Source organism: Toxotes jaculatrix, chromosome 1 (assembly GCF_017976425.1).
Source record: "Toxotes jaculatrix isolate fToxJac2 chromosome 1, fToxJac2.pri, whole genome shotgun sequence".
Lineage (NCBI taxonomy): Eukaryota > Metazoa > Chordata > Actinopteri > Toxotidae > Toxotes > Toxotes jaculatrix.
Genome location: NC_054394.1, coordinates 3,182,175 through 3,203,320, shown reverse-complemented (window position 1 = coordinate 3,203,320; position 21,146 = coordinate 3,182,175). Strand labels below are relative to the sequence as shown.

The following is a 21,146-nucleotide window of genomic DNA, read 5'->3' as shown; positions in this document are numbered from 1 at the left end:
ATTAGCTCTACTTACAGTTGCTGCAACAGTCAGCCTCCACAGGGAACGCACTCAACAATCTGCACCCTGTTTCAGGTATACACACACACACACACTCTTTAAGATGTAAGATTAGAGATGAGATGTCGGATTAGGGTTTGAATATGTGAATATGTATTTTTTGCTGAATAATCGTTTAGAAGAGGTTCATGACAAAGTGGCTTAATCATCCCTCTAGATGCTGAGTAAAGTGTCAGTGTCCAGCCTCATAATCATTCAGCCAGCCAGCAGAGAAACACATCTACATGTACTGTTCATATATACAACAGTGGTCTGTTAAACTCTGTGTGTGTCTGTCAGGTCTTAATGCTATACAGAACCTGGCTGCTTTAGCAGCAGCAGCAACTGCCACACAGGCCACGCCCACAGGCTCCAGCGCCATGACAACATCTAGTAGCCCACTAAGTGCACTAACAAGCTCAGGTAACAAAAAATTGCAACTATAGTACTGTATCATAGTCAAGGCACATGCAGCAGGGCTTAGTGGTATGATGACAGCCATGTTGAGTCCACATAACATAATAGTGGCAAGAAAAAGTAGGTGAACCCTTTGAATTACCTGCACTCATGTGTAAATGTGTCTTAAAACATGGTCAGATCTTCATATAAGTTACAGTTGTGTACAAACACAATCACACAAATCATTGTAGTGTTCTTGTGCATACTGAATGCATCATTCAAAGTATGTGAACCTCAGTCAAGTCCAGGTGCAAGTTGGAGGTGTGTGTGCGTTAGAGCTACTTTGACATAAAAAATGAATTGAATTTACGTGAATGATCCAAAGTTCCTCTTGAATGTTGTGCAGGTCTGATCTGCAGCTACTGGAAGCACCTTTTTGAGGTTCTTCCTGCCAACAACCTCAAAAAGGCTCTTGGACAGTTATTAAATCCAAGGCTTCGCTTAGTTTTTCCACCTGACCTGTGAATGTTAGTTTAGAATAACATGAACAACTGTAATTGTTTGTGTATTATTGCCTTAAGTACGTTGTGTCAATACTTGTGACTTTTCAGATCAGACCACATTTTATGTTTTTACAAAAGCCCAGGTAGTTCCTAAGGGTTCACATACCTTTTCTCAGAATTTAAACTCTTCTTTTTAAACATCTGTACAGTTATATATAACTATATATATTAACTATATATGAATAAACTATGAATAAAAGTTCATTATCATGAATAACATTTGTTTATGCAGTAAACATGTTGACATTGCTTTGCTGTAGCACTGTAACACAGCTTTGTTTAATATTTTCCAGTTGTGTTTATTCTGTCATTAACAGTAAATGTTCCCCGTTCAGGCTCCTCTCCCACCTCCAGCAGCAACTCCTCAGTGAACCCTATATCTTCTTTGGGAGCCCTGCAGTCTCTAGCTGCTGGTGCTGGAGCTGGCCTCAACATGGGCTCCCTGGCAGGTACTAACCCTAAGCTGGTCCTGTACTCACTGTCTGCGTCAGACTGAAAATGTCCACTGATTAAATCACTGTGAGGCAGTGTGCTTGATTTAAATCTTTGTGTTAGAGATTCACAGAGCAGACAAGGTTGTCTTGTGAATGTGATAGTGTGTTGATGTTAGCTTCCTGTAACTGCCATCGGGCACACGTGTCAACATATTGCTACTCTTGGTTTCTCGTAGTTTTATGCTGACAGCAAGAAATCATATCAGAGCCCAGACAGTCTAACAGACAGAGGCTTTAATTGAGGTCTGACACTGATAAGGACTTTTGTCATCGCTCTGTTCACAACTGTTATGTTGTATAAGAGCTTATATTTTCACTCATGACATTTCTGTTGTATTGTGACTCTGACGCAGGCATGGCAGCGCTAAATGGCGGCCTTGGGTCCGGAGGCCTGTCTAATGGCTCCGGGAACACCATGGAGGCCCTGAGCCAGGCCTACTCCGGCATCCAACAGTATGCTGCTGCTGCCGCCATCCCCAGTCTTTACAACCAGAGTCTGCTGCCCCAGCAGAGCGTGTCAGCTGCAGGCAGCCAAAAAGAAGGTGGGTTCTGTGGGCTGGTAGTAGAAAAAGGAAGATGTCATGGGAGGGTGGGAGAAAGTACAGATTAAATGACTGGAGAAAAGAGAGCAGGAGGAACTGAGGGTCATTTAGCATAACCAGTGTTAGAAATGGACACTTTACATGAGGAAAAACTCTTGTACAGAGATCCAGTGGAAAACCAGTATTCCAAAGTACTGTCGGAGCATGCTTCTGAGTGTTTCTCAGTCCAGTTTTCATTCAAACTGGCCAAACACTCAGGGAAACTTGACAAAAAAAGAGCTACAGGCATAAAAGAGTTGGAGTTTAGATGATTACTCTAAATGTGCCCACTTTTTTACAAACTGACCTGGGCTTCCACTTCCTTTGGAGATACAAGAAAGGTAACAGTAGCCACAGGGAGCAGGCATACTGCAGCTTTGAATGATGGGAAATTCCACGGTATGTTTTGATGCTTTGTTTAAAGTACTGTTGCAGGCAGGTTGTTTGAGATGTGTGTGCTGTCTGTTGATCTCACCTTCTGCTAAGGATTCTGTCTTGTTTTAAAAATGCTGCGTCAGCCAGCAACAGTCACAGCACCGGTAAGACGTCCCCACCTTCTCTCTGACATGGTCTCAGATCATGGTGTCAACAGCTCCACTTAAAAACAAGTTCAAGTCCATAACAGAAGGCTTGTCCTTGTTTGTATGTTCATGTTAGTTCTATTTCTCAGATACTGTCACTCAGTTTGATTTGATTTATATTTTTTTTTTCATTGTTTTAAATGACACTATGGAGGCCCCCAGGGATCATATGGTAGAGCATAAAATGTTAATGTGGAAATCTGGATTGATAAACTTAATGCACAGATTCAATTTTCAACACAGACCCACCTGGACGAAATATAACTGTGCGTGCATAAGAGGAAAAAAAACACATTTGCTGCCTTGGCCGGAGGCATTATGTTTTCAGGTTGTCCATCTGTCCGTCCCATTCTCGTGAACGCAATGTCCAGAATTTATTCATATCTGGCACAAAACACATTTTTGGCCATTAGTCAAGAATTCATACACTAATTATTACAAATTACACTTGATACTTTTTTTTAATTCAAAGTCTTCACTACATATGAGTCTGTACAGACCTAGATGTAAACTGTAACTTGACTGGTTGGTGGATGAAAACAGCTGCAGTGTGGTTATTTAGTTGTTTATATTTTGTATCTATTTACAGATAATGAAACAAGACCAAAATTTGTTCATGACTTATAAATACCATGTTGACCAGCAGTTATTACCATGCTGCTGAGCTGCAGATCAAATCATTTTAGATATTTCAGTGTTGTGTTCAGAGAAAGTTAGAAGCAACAGAAGGTTGTCATCTTCAAGTACAGCTAGTTCAGCTACCACATCTAAATGAGCATGTATTAATGCTTTATTGTATCAATCTACATACATGGGTTAAACAGTTTTAAACAGCTGATTGAGTTTATTTATCTATTAACACAGATTTCCACATCAATATATATGTTTTTTAAATTACATGGGTCCTGCGGGACTCCACATGGTACAGCTGTTGTTGAACATGTAATTTGATCATGACCATCGTTTTAAAAGTTAGTTAAATATAGAGTCATAAATTGTTCAAATTGTTAAAATATCTTAGTGTTTAATGTGTGTTTGACCGGTAAAGCAGACTCCTTGATTGACAGGTCCGGAAGGTGCCAACTTGTTCATTTACCACCTGCCCCAGGAGTTTGGAGACCAGGATTTGCTCCAGATGTTTATGCCCTTTGGAAATGTCATCTCTGCTAAAGTCTTCATTGACAAACAGACAAACCTCAGCAAGTGCTTTGGTGAGTACATGTGAACCACTGTATATAACCCCTATGATGATCAGTAACTTGTTTGAATCAGTCCCTCCAGGATCGTGCAGTGCTGTGTTAAAATCATTATAAATGACTCTGCTGCAACATGCACAGTAAAAATTGGAACAATGCAATGTAAACAAAAACAATTAAAATGTAAATTATGTTAATTAAACTCTCTCCAACCAGTAGATGGCACTAAAAAATAACATTTAATATGCAGGAACATTGGTAAATAAGTATGCACTTATCTATAAATTGGTATGGGTGATTCTAACATTATCTTTTGTCCATGGCTGCTTTATACTGTATGAAAACCTTCTCCCTCATGTTGTGCCACTCTGCACCTGCCTAAGAATGTATTTGCTAATAACCACGCACTTTGATTTATATTTAACTTGATCCAGCCTTTGTGTACTTTGTGCTACTGTATATACACACAGTCTGTGTGCCAAGACCTACCATTCTGCACTGGTCATAGCACTTGCACAATTAAAATAGTGTGTTTAACTTGGAAGGTGTGTAAGTGTGAAATGTAAGTGATAGGATCAAAATCCACAGTCCTCGTTTTATTCAAAACTAAGCTAACTTTGGAGCTAATGTGCCATTTCAGAGTTTTGTAGTTGGTACCATTTGAATGGTCATCAGCCTCACACTGTATTCGCTGTACAGTGCTGAAGTTTAAAATGTATTTTTGCACAGAATAAGGAGAGTGGAATACCAACATGTACACTGACATTTGTTTTAGACAGGATCTCTGTGTGTCCTGTGTGGACAGGAGGGAAGAGTACAGCAAACAAAACAAGTTTCTGTACACACATAGGCACCTGACTATTGTTTAAAGAAAGTCTTGGAAAAAAAGAACCTGAACCTGTCCTTTAATGTTGGAGTGAGGATTGGTTACTTAGAGCATTGTTCTGATTTGACCACTGTCAGTGTTGTAGTTGGGAGGACTGGAAAGAATTTCAAGCTCTTACAGATGAAGTGGGGATTGGTTTCATTGCTAAGTCCCTGAGCGACTGTTTTTGAACTGTCTTAACATTGTGTGAATGTTTGTATTTCTCCTTCAGGCTTTGTGAGCTATGACAACCCCGTGTCATCACAGGCAGCCATCCAGTCAATGAATGGTTTCCAGATCGGTATGAAGAGATTGAAGGTGCAGCTGAAGCGCTCAAAGAATGACAGCAAGCCCTACTGAGGGTGCTGAGGCACTGCAGACTTAGTTAGGCAGGGTGGTGTTATGGTAAGTGGAGTATGAATAACCAAGACTGGTCCACAGAAACTTGTCTGTGCATTACAGGGTGATGTCTGCTGCGCTGCCTCTCCTGGTCATTATAACATGTCCAGGCAAAGAGACACATAAAGCTACATCCGAGAGTTTTTGGGCTTGACTGGATTCTTCCTGTGTTCTGTTGTGGTTTATGCACTTTGTTTTCACTTTAACAAATCAGAGAAACAGGTGTATTTTAATTTCAGTTGAAATGTTATCAGTTTGCTGTGGTACATAATAAACATATGAGTTCATTGTTAGGGTATTGTTGCACTTTGACAGTCAGGTGCCAAAATCCATCTGTTTTTATTTCCCTCCGCAACCCAGACTCAGCTTAAAGCTCCTGAAAGCAGGCAGCAGCTGACAGAGCTAAAAGACAGAGCTACGTTTGATTAGAAAACAGAAATCATCACTTTTCTTTTACATTTTTACAAACCAAACTTGTGATTTTCCCTACTTTTGTATTAGGTATCTGTATTATCTCTTGAAATGGAAACAGTGTATGTGATATACACCTAAATTAGCTGTAATGTGCAAAAGCTCAGATTGTTCATAAGGAGGAGCGCCACCAAAACATGCAGATATATTGACATATATTTCCTCACTCTGAGTTTGTGAAATGTGTGTGTGTGTGTGTCTTTCTTAGTGCTGTGAGGCCACAGTCTTAATCAGTCACTGTTGTGACAGCTAAGAAGCCTGTTGATGCTGTGAACATAGTGCTACCTGGTTTTTTTCAACTCAGATCTAAAGTTACTGAAAAGGACTGCCACCTGTTTGTGCGTTAGATGACACATAAATGCTTGTTTATATGTGACTTGTCGTGTGGGTGTAGCAGCTGTTGCATGGCTTACACTAATCAAGTAGCCTCGGGCGGATGGCTATGTATTTGCGTGTGGGTTGTGTTGTATATTAACAGTGGCTGGAATTGATTCCTGTATGATATAGATATTATACTTCTGTCAAACAGTGTACTCATTGCATTTATTGTATTTTTTTTTTTTTATCTGGAGGTTAGTGAGACAGATTTCTAATGCAGTTGAAGTTGCATGTCAGTATAGACTTTTCCAGAGGACTAAGCTCAGCATGTTTTGGTGGTGCTCCTCCTGTGCTGCTGCACTCTGAGTGACAGGTCAGAGGTCGGGCTGATGTGGCTGTGAAGGCCGCAGTTGTAACTAGCAACACTGTGAAGTTTGGGGGGAAAAAAAACAAAAAAACAAACACCAAACATCATCGACTTGTTCCACTCAACTTTAATATCCAACAGTCTGTCTAATGGAGATTTAATGACTCATAGAAACACATTTTTATTGTTTCAGTTGGTTTGAACTTTGAATCCAGGTGATTTGTTAAACATTCATCACAACCCTCAGCTACTGTCCTGCTAGTTAGCGGCTAGCTAATCTATAGAGGGCTACACCACTATGTCTCTCACTGAATATCTTCTGTAATTGGAGAATTCATATAAATGTCAAACTGCTCAAGACAAACATGTTAGTTAGCTTAGACTTCCTTGTGTGTGTGTGTGTGTGCGTTTGTGTGTGTGTGCGTGTGTGTGTTTTTTAATAGAACTAGGAAGCAAGACAATTGTTGAGATGTATATTTAAACTATTATGCCTTTTCTATTTTTATATAGGTTTTATACTTCCCCTGTGTGTTGGGGAATTATTTATTGCCTAAATTATTTATCTGAATTGAAATTATTTTGAAAGACAAATGTGAAGTCCAACAACTCCATTTGATCTCCTGGTGTGTGTCCTCTTTTTGCCTGTTATGCGTTGTTTCCTTTTGGTGATGTGTACTATGTGTCAGTGTGGCATGGACTGTGTGTGTAGGATCCATCAGTGCTGCTACAGACTTCATAGATCTCCCTCTCTGTCACACATGCCTCCATCTGAATAAATCATTTTCCAAAAACACAGGGAGCATAGTTTATTCCATAAGTCCATGTGCCTGTTGGTCCTGTCTCTCTATATGAATACAGAGCCATCCTAAATGTGTTATCTACACCTTTGCGCCAGGCGAAGTCCTGGGTGTGTTTCTAGTACTAGAACTAGTTTTAAAAGCGATTCTAGGTCCAGGTCCAAAGATCGAGTCTTCTGCACTGGGACAGTCAGATTATAACCATGTGTGATGGAAGTATGACCAGGGTGCTCAGAGGACCTCTCATTGCCACAGGGTCATTCATGTCTAAGCAGCTGAACATCACCATGTTCTGTGTAATACTGTCCCATTTACTCAGTGTTATGTTATTGCTGAAGTTTCTTGGTATATTGTCTACTGTACAAAATCATTCACACTATTGCACAAAAATCATGATTATGTGTCAGGGACTTTTGACTCGTCATAGGTGTTGTAGCCGTGTTGTGCTTTAGGATCACTGTCTCTCTCTATATATATATATACTTTAATTCAAAGACTAAAGACTGGCTGTATGGTGTGCACAGTGAAAATTAAACCAGTTCCAAGTGTTCAGTGATGAGTAATGGTGGTAAGGTCATGGGTCATGACCCATCCATCCATCCATCACATGAACTGGACCACTGGAAAATATGCTGCAGGATTTGAATAATGGAAGTAAGGAATGAAATCCACTGTCTGTAGTTATTAGCCAGGATGTGTCGTTTATCACTGTTAAGAGATAAATGGGTGTTACAATGATACGTTTACTGTTAAGCTTGTACATGTTATGCTCTTATGTTACGAAGTGGAACATTACAGCTGGTTTTGCAAATTCTTTAAGGAAGTCAGCTGAATTTAACACAGCTATGAACATGTCAGCCGTTTGAGGGCCACTTCCTGGTGGTACATTGTGTAAGTTAATAAGGATCACCTCAGTTCACTCTCACTTTTTGTCTCTGTGGGGTTAGAGCATTTCATCTTTAGAGGAACCTATCTCTCCAGGTAGGATACAGCCCCTGAATTGGGACATTTCTGCCTTAACATTTTGTGCACATGAGAGGTGCACCAAAAAAGCACCGTGTTAAAGTTTTACTGTGGCGCACTGACCTAAGTCAAAAAAATTCAATTAAAAGACCAAAACACACACAATGTCCATCTCTTAGTACTTTCTGACTTCCCTACTCTGTCGTTCTGAGCCCCCAAGCCCACTGATTTTGATTGCAGATCTTTTAAAAGCTCATCACTAATATATAGTTCAATTTTTTTAAAAGGATGAGTAATTTCCTAAACTGGCTCGCTGCGGGAGGAAATTGTGTTTTTGTTTGGGATTGTTTTCAGTCAGATTAATCCACATTTTGTTGCTGTAGTGAGTTTTTCAGACAGCAGGACTGTGTGAGTGTTTGTGGGACTTAGTCGAAAGAAAGTACACTGTGTGTGTGTGTTCATGTCACCCAGTGCAGCAGTGTGGCTCACTGACGTGTTTGTAACAGTCTTTGAACAATAATGAAGCTCTTCAGTGTGGCACAGAGGAATGAGATACATATCAGACTCACACACATTACTTTTCAGTAGGATCAGCTCAGTGTTGGTTTGCTCTGTGGGGAAATGGAGGCTGTCAAAAATAAAGCAGGAGACATTTGAATTTCCACATGGAATAAAATAAGACCATCCATGTGTAAGGACAAAGGTAACATCTCTTCATTACAAATCATGTATTCTTTACAGTTTTACAGTTTTTAGATGCATGCTGGGTAGTTTCAGGTATCTTTTTGCTTCAGTTCCAGGCAGCCATTGGGTTTCATTTATCTCTATGGCATAAAAATCAAATATCAGACTATAGAAACTCGCTCAGATGGTTCAGTACATCATTTAAATACCTTTTTGATAATCGTTTTCCAAATCTACTGACAAATTTAGTTATTTATGAATGAACATTTTACTATTTTACTTATTTTGTTCTAATAGCATCATTCAAATGTAGTTTATAATAACTGATGATGACAGATCAGATCCTCTCAAGCCTCCATATGTGACCAGCTGTTTGTAGATGCTGGTGTGCCAGACTGTAGCTGCTGATCCAGAACTCTGGAGGCCTGGTGTGACCTGCATGTTGTCACCGATTGTGTGCTGCCATTTTATTTAGGCTGTCATGTGTGTTTTGCCTCTGTGTCATCCACCTCAGTTTCTGGTAACGTGTGACTCGTCCTCACTCTGTCCCTGATACTGACTGTTAAGTGTTTAGACTGTGATCAACCCCCATGCAGAGATAATCATTCTTGGTTTCTTTTCTCTCTCCTGTCTGTGTTCCATTGCTGTTTAACCTAGGTTTGTCTCCCTGTTGTGTTTTTCTTTTTGTTTTTTCTAGATCTCTTCCTGTTTGCCCTAGCATGTTGATGTGGCGTCACAGTTCATCGTCCAGTCCTTGTGTTTCCTGCGCTTCTCTGATGCTTCCAATTTCACCTTTGACCTTGTGTTTGACATTGATTTCCAGGAGGTTTTGTTTTGTTGTTTCCTATTTGTCCTCTGTGTTCTCAACAGGGGCACTTGAAAGACTGCCACTGAATATGTTTGAAAGTTACATTAGAATTATTACGAGCAAATAAGAGAATCTATTTTTCTAGACCTGACTGACATAACCACTAGAATTTTTGCTAAATCAGTTTGACACGAGTCTGAGCTTTAACTTTGTTTTTATCTCCTGTGTTGTGAAGCAGTCCTCCCAGTGCCCCCATCCTCTGGTTTTGCTGTGTTTTTTTTTTTTTTTTTGTGTGTGTGTGTGAAAGCAGCTAATCTGCCTCCAGACGATGTGGTGTGTGAGTTCATCCCTGGGTTTTCCCATTTTGAGTGATGTTATGAGGAGGTAGAATTTAATGTCAGTGTAAAAATCAGTTTTTAGCTCACCACCGCAAGCACATGATGCTTTTCTGCTCTTTCTTGTGTGGAGAATCAGACATAAAATCCACAGGGCAGAGACTTTTGTCACACTATATTTAGTATTCATGTTTTGTTTTTGTTTTTTTTTATCCACAATGAAAGTCTTGGTAAAATGTGATCTAGTTTGTGTTAACTTAAAAATTATGAATAAACTGGTGCCAAATGTTTCGCACAATCAGTACTTTCCCCTTTTCTTGGACTTGCTTTATTGGTCAGATCAGTTGTAGGAGCAGGGGTTGTCTGTTGTGGAAGGGGGCGTCAAGCACCACAGGTGATACAGAAGAACTGACTGATGAGTTTTGTGTGGAACTATATAGACCTAGAGTGCTCACACAGCAACAAGAAACATAAGCGGCCTGTTCTTAAGCACTTAGTGTGTGTGTACTGTTTGTGTGTGTTCACTGAATATAATCCAGAGGCTACAGACCCACACTCCTTAAGGCTGCAGTTTGTCTTTTTTCCTGATCAGCGGACTGACATTGGTTTGTATGGATTGTAATCAACCATTCACCATGTTCTCATCCTGCTTTAATATTTGATAAAACTTTATTTAACAAGTCCCATACTTTCCTACACTTTCCCAGATAAAAATCTGTGAATTCAGAGGAGGGTTCCTGGGATGAACTGTGTAGCTTGGTACAAATTAAGGGGATAATGGGGACAGTTCTGTTTGTACACTTTTAATCAATTATTTCCTGTTCATTTCAAGTCAAACCCACAGAGTGTTTTAGTCAGAGAGCAGCAGGTCAGCTTAGCATGCAAACATGTAAAAATGTGTCTGCAGGGAACAATAAACAACTCAACATATATGGAGAGTAAAAGCCCCAGTAATAAGTCGTGACCCTACAATCACACGGTGTTGTCTGACTGTTAATCAGTTAATCTATTAACATTGTAGTGTACAGGTTATGAACATTTTGTGTAGGTTTACTTTTTGACCCCCTGTGTGTTATGATCAGAGTGAATACATCACATTAGACTAATCTAAGCCGACACTTGATGCAGCTTTCAGTACTTGACAGTTTTCAGCAGTGTGGTGGACATATTTTAGTCAACACCAGAGGAAGAGAGAGGTTTTCCTACCCAGCCTTAATATAGGTCAGTTTACGGCATATCATGTCAGTACTTCATCAGTAATCACAAATCAGTGTGGAGACGCTTGAAACATCCGTGACTCAGCTCGTCCATCATCTCTGTTTTAGTAGTTGTGTGATTTATTCTGATAACAGAAGCAGTCACAATGTTGAGCTGTTGATTGTGTAAGTGAAGCGCGTCAGTTGTCTCAGTAACGCTGGAAGGCACACACAGGTAAATATTACAGATGAGAAGGAAAAAAAAACAAGCGTGTGTGTGTGCTCTGGTGAGTGTTTTCTCAAGACATTATTTACTAATGTTCTTTCAGCAGTAAAACTTAGGGTCAGAAAAAAAAACATCACGTTTAAAGTAAACAGTAAATAAAACCAACTTGAGAAGTGAAATGCACAAATTCTATATCAAAGCACTGTTCATTCACTTTATCCTCTACCATCTAATGTGCAGCTGACTTTAGCTACAGTACATTATTGTACCTTTTGACACTGTTCACTGTAAAACTGTAATCATCCTCTGACCTGCACGTGTACGTGTGTTAGAAAGAGATGGACAGGTCCCTCATATCAGCCACATTCTGGAAGGATCACACTGTTATTATACAGCAGAAGCTCCGAAAATATTCATCATTTGTAACTGATTTTAGTTTAACACAGATGTGACCGTGTCAGTATCAGCGTGTTTTTCAGGAGAGAAATGTCAAAGGTATGTGTGAGGTTTATGTTATGTGATTATAGTAAGAAGTGAATGTGGCAGTATGAGACAGAGTTGAATGATTCAGTCATTAAAGATAAAATTGTTAATAGGGGGTGAAGTGCTCTGCTTTTCACAAATCAGATCGTCAGCAAGACGTCACATGACACATAGTAGTAAAGTCAGTGTTCTCTGCTGTGGAGCAGGAGAGAGCACTCCGATTCTCTCCATCTGGTTCATTTCAGTGGGTTTTCCTCACATGTAACAGGACTGGATGCTGTATTTCTTCCTGGTGTAACAGTACCAGTGTTCACTTTTGGATAAACATGTTTTTGATTTTGTTACCACGACCATCTGCCTGCACACTGAGACTGAAACTGTTAAAAGGTAAAAACGCTGACCAAACTCCCTGCTCACGTGTGCGGGACCCAAACTGACGAAGCCTTTTGAAGTCATTCTGTGAAGTTGCCTTTTGCTCCATTGCACTGATATAAATGCAGTTTTTGTTGTTTTTGTTGAGGATTCCATTGCTGTGATTGTAATGTGAGACACTGCTGAATCACTAGAACTAACCCCTTGTTAGTTTGTTTTTCTTTAGGTTGGGTGTGTGTCTCCAGTGTTTGGATTGTTTTTAAGCTTTGGATCTTTGCTTTCTGTACCACATGAAGCTGCAGTGCAATCCAGCTGTCATTTCTGTGAGCCAACGATGTGATCCTTACTGCTCGGTTGGTTTGGTTTCTGTCCCAAATAAAATGTTTGAGAAGCCTTCGTATTTCCTGTGATGTCTGTTAGAGCCCCAACACAGCAGGGTCAGTGTTTCCACCACACAGTAATCCACATTACGCATACTTGTATTTTATTAACTATAGAATATAAGGGGGGTGGCACTGGCCCCCACTGAAATGGGATAGTGGACAGTTACTTTACGACCTCAGTCTGGTAGTTAAGGTAATGAGACCGTCACACATCAATGGTTCAAATGACCATCTTCCCTAAATACCGAAAAGCGCAGCAGTACTTTTGTGCATGAAATGAGTCCAAGTCTAAGAATAGAGCAGGTGGTAAGTTTAACTCATCAGCCTTTTCTGTAGCTTTTGACTGTTTGCTTTATAAGCAGTGACAAAATTCGACTGACATGCAGGGGAGGAAAAAAACAAAACAAAACAACTTCACACTTAATGAGATAATGGACACACTGTAATTAGAGATGGAGCTGGTTGCAGTTTAAAGAAGCGGTAAGCAGTGTTTTGCAGGCTCCAAGCACAAAGTGACAAATGACTGAGGAAAACAACGAGAAACAAAAGGAGATGATGAGGAGAAGACACAAGTTAGTGATGTTTTGGAATCAGCACCTGATCTAAATGAAGCGAATGTGGCTGTTTGATGTGTGTTTAAACGTCCAAAGTGTGAATCTGAACAGCGATGTTTTACATATATACAGCATTTTAAACATTCTGTAGAGACTGTAAACCCTCCTGTCCATGTATGGAGAAACATTAAATGATCTTTCATCGCTCTCACAAGTTAATTTATGACAACAGAGGAAGTTAATGAGAATCAGGTTTCAATTTCAATATGAAAAATGAAATTTTATGTTCATGGTGTAAATAGTCTTTGAAACAGCTTTCCTGGCATTTAAATTCATCCCTATGAAGTCTTTTGTAAATTTTTAAAAATATACTGATGTATTTAATCAGCAATGTGGTAGATCACATGTTCTTTTTGTGTTGCAAAATGACTGAATTCTTCAGCATATGTGACCCTCAGAGCTGACCTGTGGGATCAGATGAGAGATAATGATACTAAGTTTTGGAGCTTGTAAAAGTCTGTAGTTGTAAATCACCTTTTGATGAAAAAAAAAAAAACAGTCTCCATGAGAAACTGAGTTTGCCAATGTGTAGAAAAGATTTGTAGTTGGAGAAAAAAAATGTGAATGAGAATGTAAATAGTTGAGTGCAAATTATGGCAGAGGTGAGGTTACATGATTTATTAGGGTATTTGAGGAGGGTGGAATAAAGGCCATCAAGCCAGAAATAATGAATGGAGCTCTCAAAAGGCAGCTTATTGTGCTTCCCTATTCCTGCTTCAAAATTCGGTAAAATTAGGAGTTTTGAATTTCTGTTAAACTGTGACTTTGATTCATCCCAGTTACCAATCGGAATTTCTGCTTTTCACCAACAAGTCTGTTATTACTGGAAGATGATCTACCCAAACAATGTCAATGATTTCTCTGCTTTTTGCTCCTCTTACTGTTATGAAGCTGTGTCAGACAGTTTAGGTAAAACCTGAACATTATTATGTTTGAAACCCACTTTCAAATTTGGGAAAACTTTATTGTAGTTGTGCAAGCAAGAAATAAAGATCACACTGCTTTTTTTCCCCCCACATCCAGTCCACAGTGGACCAGTTCTAGATCAAAAACCACTAAGACTTGTCAAATGTGGACTAAATTATCCCGGAGAAGCCAGAGGCTCTTTAAAACACAGTTTCAGATTTGTGAAACCTTTATTCTAGTTATGAAAATGGTTTTGCTTTTTTCCACATCTAGACCATGTCACATCTAGACCATGTCCGACTAGGATTATTTATACATTTTATTTTATAAATTAGAAGGAACAGGAAGTAGAAAGGGAACCTTAAAATGGCAGATAAAGAGCAGCAAACTCCTGGAGAAGATGAACAGCCCTCAATATATACAATTTGCTTTACTAGTTCAATACAATCTGAAATAATAAATACCCCTTGTACACATTTACTCTTATTTATCATCATCATTATCATCATCTATCATCCATCCATCCATCCATCCATCATTATTATTATTTATATCTGTTCTTCATAAATGTAATATTTCATTAAGTTTCAGTTGTTAAAATGACTTTCAAACATTCTTCTTGTTGGATTCTGTTTTTCATAAAACCAACTCCCCCTCGAGGGATTGTATTTGTGTGCCGAATGTTGACAATAAAGATTTCTTGAAAAAAAGAAAAAACAACAACGTGACACTTCCGGGTCAACTCGTCATTTCTAATCGGAGCGTTGTGCTGTTGTTGTTGTTTACTTTGCTAACAGTACATCTGTGACTAAAGAAGACTCGAAAACCTAATCTCCCGGACATTGGAGAGATAACATGGCGACCACCATCAGCACCCAGCGGGGACAGGTACGCCATGGACTCTGCTTTAATTCAGTTTGTTGTGAGAGTGACAGGCAGACGGCTAGGCGGAACTAGCTGGACTAGAGTTTAACAACACCTCTGATAGTTGACCAACTTTAGTCATTCAACAGCGACATACAGTTGCACACAGCGGCCTACTTCACTGGCATTATCTCCGTCCGTTAGCGAGGACATAGACAGCCAGGATGTATTTATAACGAGCTAATGTTAGCTGAGGTTAGCTAATCGTCTGCGGATTTAACGTCAGTAAACCGTTACATTAGCTCATGCACGGAACAAGCTGCTGTAGCGGTTTATTAACGTTAAATACCTGAGTGTGAGACCTGAGAGTTGGCCATAAATTCAACACTGACGACAAAGTCTGTCTCCAGAGGTGGTACAGAAACTTCAGTCAAGGCTGTAATTGTATGCGGGGGAGATGGTAACTCCCGTCTGTGTTCAAAAATCATTCTCCAGCTGTCCCCTAACTCCTGGTTGATGACCTTTAACCTCTTCCCATTGCACTGTGAGGGGTTTTGGTCTGGTGTTCATCCAGTCTGTTGCTCAGGGTCCTCCCTGTTTCACTGTAGTAGTGTTCCCTCAGCTGTCACATGTTATGTCTTTAGGGTGTAAGAAGCAGAGACTTTAATGTGCTGAGTGGTTTGATGTAAGTGCTGACCCCTTGTGACTTGAAGACTCTGGCTGGATGTAGTGACAGTCTAACCACGTGACAGCTGAGGTGTGGTGAAAAGAACCAGTTAGTATGATGTGTCAACATGCTGGAAGGCAGATGTGTTCCGAACATGTTTCATCATAGGGAGGGACGAGACAGGGGAATTGCTTAAATGTGGAGATACGGTTGTACATTTTTGGAGAGTCTCTCCTCGACATTCATAGTGATTCACTTGTTTGTGCAGCTCTCTTCTGCACCTCTCTGAAGCTGAGCGGCCATTCAGCAAGCAGTTCACTGGGATGCTTCTGGTGCTCCTCTGCTGTTGTCAGTGTCTGTCCTGGTCTTTAGACGGTGTAGTATGGTCATCATACGCTCCTTTTACTTGTTGGTTCTGAGTGACCTTGAGAGCTAAGGGATTGCACCCAGTTACCATTTAAAACTAATGCAGTCTAATAACAGTCCTGCCGTAAACCCGTTAATCCACTTTGTGTTGAAACTCAAATTGCAGGCTGTAGTTTGCGGTGCTGTTGAACTATATTGCATTATATAGGGAAGTGTTTATGTTATTTAGCCTACCCTCATGATAGAAATGGAGTGGACAAAAAAATAGAAACACATGTTAAAATAACACAGCAACACAAACTGCAGCTCCCAAAATGACTGTAAAGTTGAATCAGCACCTCTAAAACAGTTTTAATACAAACTGAAATCAATCCATTCTGAACCAAATCTATTTACAGTATTGATTTTCACATGAATAAGTCCATGAGAGAGGTTGTGGACAGACTTATTAGAGCATTTAGTGATTCTGTGCATGTCTGTCATACGTAAATCAGTCTGTGGTTTACATGCTGTTGATCACATGCACATGACTACAAGGAGGCAGCTACTGGCCATACCATTAGGATGAATGATTTCAGACTCACATGATGTGTACAAGATTAAAACCAGCAAAAATGTTTACTTTGAGTTGAAACTACCAGCTATAGTGTGATTTAATTAAGTGTAACTTTCAAGATATAGCAAGGTGTTTAACTGTCCATCTGTCTCAGGTGTGTGCTGTCTCCTTGCATTGTCATTCTGAATCCTTGTATGTATGTATGTGTTCAGGTGTATATTGGGGAGCTTCCACAGGACTTCCTGCGGATCACTCCCACCCAGCAGCAGCAGCAGGTCCAGCTGGACGCCCAGGCTGCCCGGCAGTTGCAGTATGGAGGCTCAATAGGCACCGTAGGGCGACTCAGCATTACTGTGGTCCAGGTAAACACAGCTCAGTTTTGCTGTGAGAAATACACCTAGAATCTCATTATATATGGATAATCTGGTAATTGTACCAAATAACATGGGACTTTATGGTATAAAAGCCTATTATGAACAATGTTTTAGATTATCATGCAAGTTAACTGTATGTCAACAAAAATAGTTCTGAAATGCTTGTAATGCTTGGTGTTAGCTTGGTGAGAATTAACAGGATCATTTTAGTTGGCTTTCACCATGTTAACCTGAATGAGTTAAGTAAGCGATAATGCTGTGTTGCTGTCCTTACCTACAGTTTGATACTGGTACATTTAGTTTTTATGGCTGCAAACAAACACCTGTCACAGGTGTCCATGTTTAAAGTATTGGACTCTAACCTGATGAATATATATATACACACGTATCACACACAGGCTGAACTGTGACAGTAGCCAGCTTGGATGTATCCCCTGACTGAGGCCTTTTTGTTTTGTTTTGCTGTTCAGGCCAAGCTGGCTAAAAACTATGGTATGACACGGATGGATCCGTACTGTAGGATCCGACTGGGCTATGCAGTCTACGAGACACCAACCGCTCACAACGGAGCCAAGAACCCACGCTGGAACAAGGTGATCCAGTGCACGGTGCCTCCAGGGGTGGACTCCTTCTATCTGGAGATCTTTGATGAGGTGAGGAGATGGAAGAGGGAACAAGAGCAGTAGGTGACTGAACATAAACTGAAGCACAGGCGCAGCAGTGGTTAGGAGAAGGTACAGGAAGAGCTACACTACTAATAACAGAGTGTGCTGTAGCTGTCCCCAAAAAAATAAGGCCACACACAATTCACTGTTTAAAAGATGGTACTGTGAATGCAGGTTTGAACGAAAAGATTTGAATTCAGGTTTCTCATTCCCTGCAGCTGATGCCAGAGCAACGCGTCTCTCTGTTTTGTTTCCTTCTTTTTTACCCGTGTGTGTGTACATAGTGACCTGATGAGCATGTAGGTTCTTGTCGGTTTAAATGTGTTATTGCTGATGTGCCATCCAGAGAGCGTTCTCCATGGATGACAGGATAGCATGGACTCATGTCACCATCCCTGAGAGCCTGAGAGAGGGCAGCGTGGTGGATGAGTGGTTCAGCCTCAGCGGCAGACAGGGCGATGACAAGGAGGGCATGATCAACCTGGTGATGTCGTTTGCTGTGAGTACATTTACACACATCCCATCACACAGACTGAACAGACTGAGTTTGATTTGATATTGATTTAGGGTTTTTTTTTTGTTGACTGCATTTTATATGAAGTTAATCGATAAATAAAAACTATTCATGGCATTTTTATTGCTATTAGAATGTTTAATAATCAGCTTGTTACACGGTACATGTGATGGTAGCTGACCTGTTGTTGTTTGTATATGATTTATTGAACATCATTGTGATGGATCAGATGATGTGTCCCTAACATAAGGTAAAACAAGGTTTTTGTTTTAAGAAAACAAAGGGTAATGCTCACAACTGTCAGCTTTCCTGTGGAACAGCATCAAATCTCACCGTGTGTTTAGCTTTCACTGTTTATGCTACGACCTCCTCACTGCACACTTTTTCCTGTGCTGCCCTCTGCTGGTGTGTGGATGTGAACTCCAGAGACTCCAGGTTGTAGAGTGCAGAGATTGCAGGGACTGTGATACCAACTGGAGTTTGATATCATATGGTAAAACACATTCAGTAGAAGCAGTGAAGCTCTTAACCTTGTCTCTGTGTCTGTGTCTTTGTTCCAGTCCTTACCAGCAGGGATGATGACTCAGCCTGTTGTCCTAATGCCCTCAGTGTATCAGCAAGGAGTAGGATATGTGCCCATTGCAGGTCAGACAAACAGACACACGCATCCACACACATACATGTTCTTTTGTCCACCCACCCAGCCTGTGAAAACAGGCTAAATGTAATGTCCTCTGTGGCTGTGGAGAAACTTGGTTAAGTCTGAGAAAATAACCCTGATGATATGACAGTGATATCATCAGGGTTATCACAGCCTGGTCTTGTAAACTATACATTTCTAACAAAGCTCATGCTACAATACTTTCATCTGCTATGTTAAAGCTAACTCTTACATCTGCAGTGTTTGTCCTGTGTTGTTAGGAGTGCCGACAGTCTACAACCAGGGCATGGTGCCCATGGCAATGCCAGCAGCCATGCCAGCTGTTGGGGGCCAGGGGCCGGTGTGCAGCGAGGAGGACCTGAAGGCTCTGCAGGACATGTTCCCCAACCTGGATAAGGAGGTGGTTCGTACTGTGCTGGAAGCACAGCAGGGCAACAAGGACGCTGCCATCAACTCTCTGCTGCAGATGGCTGAGGAGCTCTAACTGCAGAACACAAGCTCACAGTGGACATCCCAACACACACACACAATCACACACACACACACACACATATGCATGCATCCCTCCCACACACACACACACAGTCCACCCACAGTGTGGCTGTTTGCTCACCCACATACTGCAGCCATATCTGAGCTCCCACCAGCTCCAGCAGCTGGTAGCCACAGAGATCTGTTTCCTCCCCCGTTATTGACTCTTTCTGGCCTAACAGTACATGAAGCCTGGGCTTTCTCTGCTAACACACCACCCTCTGTCACTGGATCCTCAAAGCATCACAACAACTGTGTTCACCTTTGGTTTTAAGAAGTCACTGGTTTAAGATCAGTAAGCAGATGTATTTGGGAGGTTCTTGAAGTCGTGACAGGATTATCAAGGCGTGTATCACAGTAGAGTCTCAAACAGAATGTTGCATTTGCAGTAGTGTGACTTGATGAGTATTGTAAATCTTACAAGCCCCAATCAGTTTGCATCTCTCACTGTATCCATGGTAACGCCGTCTGTCCTCCCTGAACCCAGGGTTTGATTTGCACAGTTTGAGTTGTAGAGAGTCATGTTCAGAGTCCATCCTCTGTTTATGTTCGTTGTTGTTACTAATGTGTGGAGAACCTGTCTGTAGAAACCTGCAGTGAACTGCTTCTGTTTCTATATAGCGCTGTAAAATGTTTAGTGCATTCAAAGTCAGATAAATTATTATGGAAATATTTAATTATATAGAGTTCTACACGGGGACAAATGAATTGAGAATGACCTGAGGGACTTGAGGTGCAGAAGAGTATAACCACTGAAAGGCCCATCACTCCACTCTGAACCATCTTTCAAAGCGATAACAACATTCCTTTGTAAAGTTTTGATGTAACCCTTTTTCTGTCAGTGAAGCAAGGATGTGAAGGCTTGTTGTCATAAAGTAATGTCCTGTGGAGTCACTTTTTAACAAGTGTGAAGATGCAGTGTGAGCATGAGGAGAATGATGAAATGCAGATGTTTTGAAGCTCAGCCAGATGTTTTATGAAGCCCTTCTAACACTGAAACACTTCCATGCAGGTTCCCTTCAGGATGCCTGCGGAGTGACTCGGGTGAAGCGGAGACCTGAACAGAGTACTTCAGTCTTAATGAGTTACATACATATCCACAGCTGTTTGCAGACATCGCTTTTCTTTCCCCCTGAGCAGTGAGTGAAGATGTCATTGACCAGACTTCCATGAAGTGTACCCTGAATGTTCATGGTCCCCAGAAGCTGCCCCCCACCGATCTTAAACTTGTGGATCTCATTAATGCTTGATAGTTGTCCGTACTGTACAGCAGTGTGTAACACCACAGGCAGAGCTTTAAATGTTCAGTGTTTCTGTGCGCTGTAGGTCCTGAAGCTTTGACTCTTGTAGGTTTTAAGGTCTTGTTGTTAATGTGCTGTCTGCCAAAGGTTTCATTTAAGATTCGTGGTCTCTTTGTGACTTTTTCACTTGTGGTTCCAAAACGATCGCTGTCCAGATTCTTAAAATGTCACAGTCATTTTATTATTGTGTCATGTGATTCTGTTATTTTCAAATTCACTGCTGCACAGCGTCTGGAAGTGTAGACACTTTGGTCTTAAATTTGATTTGCATATTTTAAATTTTAATTTATTAAAGTTCTGGTATGGATTGCAGAATTTTAAACCAGAAAACAAGAACATGTAGTACAGGTGTTCAGTCTGTATGTGACAGGATGATGATGAATTTTGGAAACTGTGTGAATGGAAAACCTCTGTGTGAGGTCTTGGACTTACTTTGAATACTGGTGCCACTGATTTGGCAATGTGATCTCACTGACACCAATGTTAGCTAGAGCTTAATTTGTGCCCTCCATTTTGCTTAGAACATACTGATGTTCTTCAGAGATGTTGACTAATTGTGTGTTCTTTGATATTCATCATTTCACAGGAATCAGTAAGAACGTCGAAT

General features: G+C 40.6%; 2 protein-coding genes across 7 annotated transcripts in view; both read left to right on the top strand.

The window, feature by feature from the left end:
* celf1 (cugbp, Elav-like family member 1) overlaps window positions 1–12,524 on the top strand; it is a 40,474-nt gene extending 27,950 nt beyond the window's left edge. For 4 of the 6 annotated variants that reach the window (XM_041041614.1, XM_041041440.1, XM_041041529.1 and 1 more), the window contains 6 exons: window positions 6–75; window positions 340–462; window positions 1,337–1,450; window positions 1,849–2,037; window positions 3,725–3,868; window positions 4,951–12,524. In XM_041041614.1, coding sequence (XP_040897548.1) covers window positions 6–75; window positions 340–462; window positions 1,337–1,450; window positions 1,849–2,037; window positions 3,725–3,868; window positions 4,951–5,078 — 768 coding nt within the window. In that variant the 3' untranslated portion in view covers window positions 5,079–12,524. The remainder of the gene's footprint in view (window positions 1–5; window positions 76–339; window positions 463–1,336; window positions 1,451–1,848; window positions 2,038–3,724; window positions 3,869–4,950) is intronic. The other 2 variants (XM_041041357.1, XM_041041700.1) reach the window with 2 other exon arrangements.
* A 2,247-nt stretch (window positions 12,525–14,771) lies between these two features.
* LOC121185739 (toll interacting protein) lies at window positions 14,772–21,082 on the top strand. Its single transcript, XM_041044124.1, has 6 exons — window positions 14,772–14,928; window positions 16,706–16,855; window positions 17,338–17,520; window positions 17,879–18,031; window positions 18,607–18,691; window positions 18,968–21,082. The coding sequence occupies exons 1-6, from the start codon at window positions 14,896–14,898 to the stop codon at window positions 19,189–19,191; spliced, it is 828 nt and encodes a 275-aa protein (XP_040900058.1). The 5' UTR covers window positions 14,772–14,895; the 3' UTR covers window positions 19,192–21,082.
* The last annotated feature ends 64 nt before the right edge of the window (window positions 21,083–21,146 follow it).